The 9,206-nt window shown below is 38.1% G+C and overlaps 1 protein-coding gene across 3 annotated transcripts in view; it reads left to right on the forward strand.

Annotated features, from left to right (window-relative positions):
- The window catches only part of EIF4B (eukaryotic translation initiation factor 4B), a 39,876-nt gene that overhangs the window by 16,106 nt on the left and 14,564 nt on the right, over positions 1–9,206 (forward strand). For 2 of the 3 annotated variants that reach the window (XM_006883878.1, XM_006883877.1), the window contains exons 4-6: positions 1,019–1,135; positions 3,219–3,273; positions 4,056–4,190. In XM_006883878.1, coding sequence (XP_006883940.1) covers positions 1,019–1,135; positions 3,219–3,273; positions 4,056–4,190 — 307 coding nt within the window. The remainder of the gene's footprint in view (positions 1–1,018; positions 1,136–3,218; positions 3,274–4,055; positions 4,191–9,206) is intronic. The other variant, XM_006883879.1, reaches the window with a different exon arrangement.

Genomic DNA, 9,206 nt, shown 5'->3' on the forward strand with positions numbered 1-9,206 from the left:
AACTCGCTCAGCATTTCTTAAGCTCATGGAACTGAAGAACAATCCATATTGAAGACTACAATTCTTCACCTTATGCAACAAGTGCTTCAGATCATCCTCCATTTCAGCAAGCAAGGTTGTGTCATCTGCATGACACAGGTTGATGAGTGTTCTTCAATCCCGATGCCACATTCCTCCTCATAAAGCCCAGTCTCCCCGGTGATCTGTTCTTCATATAGATTGAAAAGGTACAGAGGATACATACATCCCTGACACACTCCTTTCCTGGATAGTCTTTATCAAGATTTTGCATACGTGTGATACTAGCTATATTATTCAGTAATTTCCACACTGTGCAGGGTCACCTTTTTTTGGAATGTGAATATGAATTTCTGCCAGTTAGCCAGGTAGCTGTCCTCCAGATTTCTAGCCACAACCTGGCGAGCACATCTAGGGCGGCATCTCTTTGTTGTAATATATGTCAGTTGGTATTCAGTCAGTCAATTCCTGGGGCTTTTTTTCCCCCAATTCCTTCAGAGCAGCCTGAACTTCTTCCATTGCCTCTTAATTGCAGGTAAAACCTAGAAGTTTGGACCGAGGCAGTCAGGAGATAGCCTGAATTCCTATTTTGGTTTTGTTTTTGTTTTTTAAGGATTAAAAGATTACCAAAAATGTAAAAGATTTAAGAGAGTTCTGGTGGCCTAGTGGTGAGAAGCTGCACTGCAATCCCAAAGGAACGCGGTTTGAAGCCACCAGCTGCTCTCAAGAGTTGGACAATCTCCTATTAACCAGGCAATCTGAAAATCTGCTGGAGGGTCAACTGTGGGTCAGTTCTGACTCTACACAACAGCAGCAGTCAGTGTAAGGAATAAATGCATTAGTGAAAAAATCAGTTAAAAAAAATGTAAACGGTCCTAGTGTCTTATCCTTCTGTAATTTCCCCCCACCCCTTGAAGATAACCTGTTTCATTGTATATATAGTAAGGTCATGTAGTGAAAATAAATTAACCAACCATTTCATTTACTTTTTCTCTTTCAGATCAGTGCAGTGCGCTTACCACGTGAACCCAGCAATCCAGAGAGATTAAAAGGTTTTGGATATGCTGAATTTGAGGACCTGGATTCCCTGCTTAGTGCCCTAAGCCTCAATGAAGAGGTAAAGAAAGTAAAGGGAAAGAGGTGGGAGCTAAGATTGTTAATTTATTTGCTAATCAAAATGATGCCTAGGTGGGTCTGTAACTTTTCAGGATCTTACCTACTTTTAAAAGCTGGATTTTTCAAATAGCCCCCTTAATGTCCATCCTAGCAGATTATCACACCTCAGTGTCAGGATTTCAGTAGACCCTAATAATTCAAGGTCTTTTAGGTGGAAAATTGTTGAAAAAACCCAACAGTGTTCATGCCTTCATTGTTCCTCCTCTTCCTCTCCTACCACTAGTCTGAGCTGACAAGGCAAATGATTAATTCCATTAATCAATTTAATATTGAAAGGTAATTATCATGGGATTCCTTAGGGGTATGGCAACATTTCTCACTTGACTATCTTTTGTAATAAATGCCTCTAGCAATGTTTTCCAGAGGTTACAAGAGAATGCCAGGATATAAACATTTGTTCTTTCTGCTTTTCAATAAAATTAACCAAGACATGAAAGGTTCAAGAAGGAAAGAAAATTCAGCAATTGATACATGAGGGGAAAATGAGAACTAATCAGATTGTGAAAATTCTTTGAGTGATACTATGTAGTGATTGACTCAAACCACAGATAGAAGCATTTAGTTACTTGTAAGAGATGAAAGTTTCTAATTCAGGAACTTTTTACTTTTTTGGGAATTAGTTATTACATGTAGGAAGGAATTTCTCCTCTCCACCACCCCCCACTTGCAAGAGCCCTTCTTTATTGAGAAGACAGTTTCTAGTGACCTGATTTTATAGTTAAAATCCACCATTTGACTTGAAGATTGAATTCAGTGGTTCTTATTATTTTTGCTATCTCATAGTTGAGTGAGTGCCATCACAACAGTGGTCATAAATGTCAAATGAGAGTTGTGCAGTGATGCCATCATAGTTAATCTAATTTCAGGTGTTTGTAGCTAAAATTCATTGTTTTTCTTCAACTGTAGTGTCTATTAGAAATGTCAAATCAACAATAGAATAATTAGGTTCACAGTTCTCTTTTTTTAAACAAACTGATTTATCCAAGGATAATAATTGAATGAAAGGGCCTAAGATTATGGATAAGAGACCATCATGTATATTTTACTAATATTACTAATCATCAGCTAGACCTCTTAGTCTGGATAAGATCTAAATGGGTCGGGGGAACTACCCACAGCTGTCTATCTTTACAGACGCACTCTTCATTCTCTGTAATGAACAGCTGGTGGATTAACAGCTAGAGTGAATTTTTGGTTGGAAACCAAATTTTTTAATCACTAGTTAGTCTTATGGCATAAACCCTAGTGAATTGGCCTGCTAACTCAAAGGTGGTGTGTTTCTGGTGCTTTGATTCCACTAGTAAATTTGCAGGAGAAAGAGGGGAAATCTCCTGTGTGACATCTGAAAGCCTACTGGAGAGTCAGGTATGAGTTGATTCTGACTCAGTGACAGTAAAGGAATAGTGACACCAGGTCTTCTTCATGCAGTGTAAGGGTTCTGTAGGTGTTTGAGTAATTGCTGTTAGCGAAAGAGAAACCTTTCTTCGTTTTTTAAAATTGCTTTTTGAGGGCTTGTTTTTCACTTTTTCTTACTATTTTTTGTGTTGTACCATCAGATCGGATCTGACTGGTACAGGAGGAGATTGCCCCTTCTTCTCCAGGAGAGCTCTGGTGGATTCAAACCACCTACGTCTGGAATTGCAATGCAGCTTCTTGCCACTAGGCCACGAGAACTCCCTGGCTTGTTTTTCTTACACTTGAAAATTAGACAGTTAAAAAGTTAATTTTGTCTATGACATTTTGCTTTGAAACAATAAAAAGATTGGTTGACCTTAAAACTATTGAAGCTAAAAAAAAACCCACCCCTATTGAAGCTCATCTTAAATTCCTATGGAATTATTTTCCATTTTGAAGCCTTTATAAAGGATTCTTTAGCTAACAGGTGGGAGTGTTAGCTAGATTACAGTGTTTTTCCTTTATCTTCCTTCCCCCAGTGCTGCTTCTATGCCCAGACGTTCAAGGTCACTCATGGGATATGTGCATAATAGGGCAAAAGGTTGGTTAATGTGGTCCTATGCTCTCAGTCTCTAGGTAACAGGAGAATTCGAGTGGATGTTGCTGATCAAGCACAGGATAAAGGTAAGAAAGTTAGTAGAAGTTTTTCTATTTTGTCATAGTCTTAGACAAAGCAGAAGTATCCTCTGTTTTTTTAATGGAGGGAAACTTGATATTTGGAAATAGCTTTGTATGTCACAACTGAGGAGAGTATAAATAAGTCTAGAGGTGTTGCACAGAGTAGATTACACCATCTTCAACAAAGAATTATCCAGGCTAAAACTGCAGTAAGATGGAGAATGGTTATGTTACAAATGTATTCAGTTACTCACAACATAATGGGCATAAGGACCGGTCTAATTCATACATACGAGCAAGCAAGCAAGCATATGTTTCAGGCTTCCTGGCCCATACAGAATTTGAGACAGGTGAAAATTAAACCATTGGAAGTAAATATGAGGAAGAGAAACAGTCAGTTACGTTAGACACTTCAGAAGCTAGACAACAGCTTGGTAAAACTGTAATTAAAAGAAAATACAGTCTAACTAGGGTATTTTGCTGTTCATTTACACTGTTCTGGAGCTCTGATGATTGAGTCCTTAAAACACCTGCTAACCTGAAGATCAGCAGTTTGAACCCACCAGCCACTCTGTTCAGGGGAATTGTAATGGTCAGCATCTTTAAAAAACAAGGCATAGGAAACCCTGTATAAGGCAGTTCTACTCTGTTTTATAGGGTTGCTATGAGTCAGAATCAACTTGCTAACAGTAGGGGTTTTGGTTCTCTGATTTTTTTTTTTTTTCATGAGAGATGATGGACAAATATTTTTGTGAGCTAACTGTTTAGGGTTTTATTTTAATTTATAGACAGAGATGATCGTTCTTTTGGCCGAGATAGAAATCGGGATTCTGACAAAACAGACACAGACTGGAGGGCCCGTCCTGCCACAGACAGCTTTGATGACTATCCACCTAGAAGAGGCGATGATAGCTTTGGAGACAGTAAGTTTACCTGTTTTAAAAAAAATCCTTTCCTTCATACTCAGAATTTTAATAGTAGGAGAAATTAACTGGTGTATGAAACCATATTAACAATGTAACGAAATGAAAGCAATAGAACTTATACTGAGTATTATATCCAAAATAATGGATAATGGATGCAGAGAAAGACTAGCGTAAGTATCAAGGTTTATAGGAAGGATGGGGTTTAGTTTATAAATCAACAAATTCTACAAAGTAAAATATTTGAATCAAATTAGCATTGAGAAAAATTACCAGATCAAAAGCACTTTATAAAACAGTGATTGCATTACTAGGTATTTGCAACAAGCAACCGAATAACTTGGTTTAAATTTTCTTTTTGTTAGAAATTATGTACCGCAAACCTGAGTCCCATTCCAGTTTCAAGACACTGGTGGTAGTGATGGTTGTGTACCAATATTATTTTCCTTTTTATTGGTTAGGTCACTTTGACTCAGTTAGATTTCCCTATTCCCAGACCTTCCTTTTGGTTTTGAAGTTTTTTTGCTTGATTTAGGGAATGCAGTACTCACTGGTGACATTGTCTATTTTTTGGCTAAATTGTTGGTCAATTTAAAGGTCATTCGGACAATAGTTTTAATTAAGATTATAGAGTAGCTCTGAGCCATAGTCTTAGAATTCTCCAGCCTCAGTTGGTCTGGATTCTTTAAAGAATTTGAAAATACTGTCACTCACTCACGCTTCTTTCTCTTTTGTTACAGACAAATAAACCAGTAGGGTTTGTTTTGTCTTGGTTGGTTTTGGTTTTGTTTTGGGGTGGTTGTTGTTTTTTCTTTAAGAAATCTATTATGTTCATGAACTAGTTTGTCTCAGTGACCAAGGTCCTGAGCCCCCAAATTAAGAAAATTAATCCCTTTAAATTAATTGATATTGGCTGTCTTTGCATTTCCGCCAGCTCATAGCGATCCTCTGTACAACAGATTGTGACTCAGTCCAGCATCATCCTCACATTCTTTACTGGTCTCTTGTTGCACCATATCAGTCTGTCTATGAGCATTATCTTTCTTTTGATGTGCTTTCCCAAGGACTGTCGCCTGTCTAAGGAGTATTCCTGCTGCACCTCTTTCAAGACAGACTTCCTCTTCTCATAGTGCGTAGTTAATTGCATAATCCTATACTGCAATTCAGAGCCATCACGTCTTTGGTCATCTTTACTCATCATTTTCCAACTTTCACATGCCTATCAATCAATTGAAAGTTGTCTTTAAATGGCTATTTTAAAGAAGCCCTAGGCTACAGATTTGCCAAATGCAGTGCATCTTTTTAGATGTTGTTTGTGGATCCAAGTAAATTGTTCACACCTTCCACTTTCTCCATATATAATGCCTGTTGATCCAGTTGTGAGACATTTTGTTTCTCTTGGCATGTGCTCCATTGTTATATGCCACTGAGTTGCCTGTGACTTATGGTGACCCTATGTACAGGAGCTCTGAAGCCTTCCCTATCCTGAGCCAGTCATACTGACCCAATACACCTACACTCATTTCCCAGCTACTGTGTCAATCCATCTCATCCAGGGTCTTCCCCTTCTGCGCTGTCCCGCCACCCTTCCGAGCATGATGTTCATCTGCCCAAGGTATATTTTGGAGGCTGTATTCTTTGATCTTTTTCAGTAAGTGCTTTAACTCTTCCTCATTTTCAGCAAAATTGTTAATGACTTCTTCCTCAAATTGTGATGCCATTAACCTAATTTGTCCAGTTATTTGCTCTGCATACAGACTGAATTGTTAGGTGTTGTCGAGTATAGTTCATAACAACCCTGCTTTTCCCAGTTTTAAACCATGTGATATCCCCATCTTGTGTTAAGATTGCTTCTTGGTTTGTGTGTGAGTTCTACATGAGCCCTGTTCTTAATATTACCCACTACCTATTCTCAACGTTATCCTTAATTTAATATGATCCACAGAGTCAAATCCCTTTGCATTGCACGGTTCAAATCCACCAGATGCTTTGCTGGAGAAGAAGGAACAATCTCCTCCTGTACCAGTCAGATCTGATTTGACGGTACACACACACAAAATAATAAAACTAAAAAAAAAAATAATAAACCCTTTGCATAATTAATAAAGCATAAATAAACTTTTTTTTCATTCTCTACTTTTGACCAAGCAAGATCCATCAGACATCAATAGTGTTGTCCCTCATTCTATGACCTTCTGAATCCAGCTTGAGTTCTTAAAGAGTTCTTACCTCAGATTTTTTTTTGGAGTCAGCACAAATGATGCATCTCCCCCAGTGAGTTGGCCAGGTCTTCCCTATTTTTGACATAGACAAGTGAGCATGCCCAAAACTGCATTTTGTTAACACCTTAATTGATTCCATCAGTGCCCTGACCCTTCTTTTTTGCCAGTACATTGATGATAACTTGAACTTCTTTCTTAGGTATCACTGCATCTTAATCATGCTACCTCTTGAAATTGTTCCTTGTCAACCAGTTGTTTTTTTTGGTACATTGTTTCTTTTCTCTTTTTTTTTAATTATGTGTGTGTGTGTGTGTGTGTGTGTGTGTGTGTACCGTCAAATTGGATCTGACTGGTACAGGAGGCGATTGTTCCTCCCTCTTCAGCAGAGCATCTGGTGGATTTGAACCGCGCACCTCTGGGATTGCAGTACAGTTTCCTGCCACTAGGCCACCAGAGCTCGCCGGTACATTGTTCCTATTCTTCCCATCTTTCGTTTCTTTGTTTGTGTGGTTTTGGTTTTTTGTAGGTTGGTTTGTGGGGTTTTTATTTTACATTGCTTTGCTTACAGAGTTCATACACATATGTTTCATACTATCCTTCACTTGTATTTTCACAAAATCATTACTATTCATTATGTTTTATAAAATTAATCACCATTGAACTATGCCTAGCTTTACCCTGTCTTACCAGATCTCTACTGGATCTTTCCCATTTCCTTTACTCCTTCATGCATCCACAAAAGTATGTTATTCTGTGATATTATCCCCTGCCCATCATTACCTCTCTGCTCCCACTCTCCCACCTCATATGTTTTACTAGTTTTCTGTTTCTACAATAATGATTTTTATGTGGTATTTGTCCTTAAGAGACTGAGTTAATTCACGCAATATAATGCCCTCCAGTACTTCCCAGGTTACTTAGTAATTTTCTAAATGTTGCTCTTGAGTGCTACATAGTATTCCATATGTGATTGTATCAAAATTACTCAATCCATTAGATTATGTTTGGACTTTTGGGTTGTTTCCATGTTCTTGTAATGGTAAATAACACTGCTATAATAAGCATTGGTGTACTGATCTCAACTTCTTTCTCAATTTTAATTTCTTCAGGGTATATTCCTAGCAGTGGACTCTCTGGGCCATATGAAATTTCTGTGTTCAGCTTTTTGAGAAAACGCCAAACTACCTTCCAGATTGGTTGTACTATTTTTACAGTCCCACCAACAGTGTATTGGAGTTCCTATCTCTCCACGTCCTCTTCAATATTTATTATTTGCTGTAACTTTCCCATTGCCACTGGGGTGAGATGATATCTCATTGTGGTTTTGATATCATCTCTCTTACTACCCATGATTTTTGAGCATGTCTTCATGTGTTTATTGGCCATCCAAATGTCTTGCTCTCTGAAAGTCTTTCCATGGCTTTTTCCCATTTTCTTATGGAGGCCCTGTAGGATTCTATAAACTTTTGTTTTGAGATAGATGGTATTGCCAGATGTTTTTTCCCCAGTTTGTAGATTTTCTTTTCTCCCTGTTGGAAGCAGTTTTTGATGTACACATGGATTTATTCTTCAGAAGGTTGGATTTATCCATTTTACCCTCTCGTACATTTCTGGCTGTGTTTGTCAGCCTCTTTATACAGTAAGCTAGGCCTTCTAAGCTTGGTCCCACTTTGTCTCTTATGATGTTTATGGTTTGGGGCTTTACCCTTAGGTTGATTTTTGTGTATGGTGTGAGATGTGGATCCTGTTTCAGCTTTCTGTAGGTAGCAGCAGTCCAGTTTTGCCAGCACCATTTGTTAAAGAGGTTATCTTTCCTCATTTGATAGGTTTTGTTTCCTTGTAGAGTATCAGTTGACCATAGACCAATGGGTTAATTTCTGGGTTCTCTTGCCATCTTCTTTTGATCTTTCCTGTGTTATTCAGTATTTTGTGCATAAGAACTCTTCAGAATTTCAGGTTAAGGCTTGGAATTTTATTACTTCAATTCTTTCAGCTTGTTCAGAACCATCAGGTTCAGTACACTTCATAATGACCCTCTGAACATTGGGGACCCTAAATTGTGAACAGTTTACCCTGTCCTCTGTTATCTGTATTATTTCTGATATACTGAGCCCATGGTAACAGTCACTGTGTTGATCTGTCTCTTTTAGGGTTTTTCTTTCTTATGCTAACTTGGGATAAAGTCATGATCTTATCTCAACACTTGTGGGCTTTGCTTGCTTTTTTTTCTCCAGTCTCTTTATAATGCTTCGGTGATTCAAATCCAGCTTTAACTCTTCAGAGAAAGACAGGCCGTCTCTCTCATGTGATTCATAGCCTCGGAAACCCAGGGGAGGAATGAGTTGCCCTTTAAGAATAGGACATGGCTTAAGTAATAGACTTGATGTATTCACATACTTCTGTTGTGTTTTCAGTTTTGTGATGCTGTTACTTTCTGTACTCAATGTTTAAAATCTGTCCCTTGTGATCAAACAGAAAATTTCAGCTATTCTAGTATTATGTGCTTACACTTTTTAAAGGTCAAGACCTTTTTTTTTCCTGTCTTTTCTTGCTGATTTTATTGTTTTGTGTTTGTGTACCGTCAAATTGACTGGTACAGGAGATTGCCCCTCCTTCTCCAGCAAAGCATCTGGTGGATTTGAACCACATACCTTTGGAATACATCTCCGGAGTAATATATGATCATCTGACTCAAAATGCCCCATGCCAGTCCATCTCATCTCTCCAATGCCTAGTATGTCAATATTTATGCTTTCCATTTCTTTCTTAACAATTTCTAATTTTCCTACATTCA

The sequence above is a fragment of the Elephantulus edwardii genome, unplaced genomic scaffold (genome assembly GCF_000299155.1).
Source record: "Elephantulus edwardii isolate Elephantulus edwardi_28Jun2011 unplaced genomic scaffold, EleEdw1.0 scaffold00030, whole genome shotgun sequence".
In the NCBI taxonomy this organism is placed as follows: domain Eukaryota; kingdom Metazoa; phylum Chordata; class Mammalia; order Macroscelidea; family Macroscelididae; genus Elephantulus; species Elephantulus edwardii.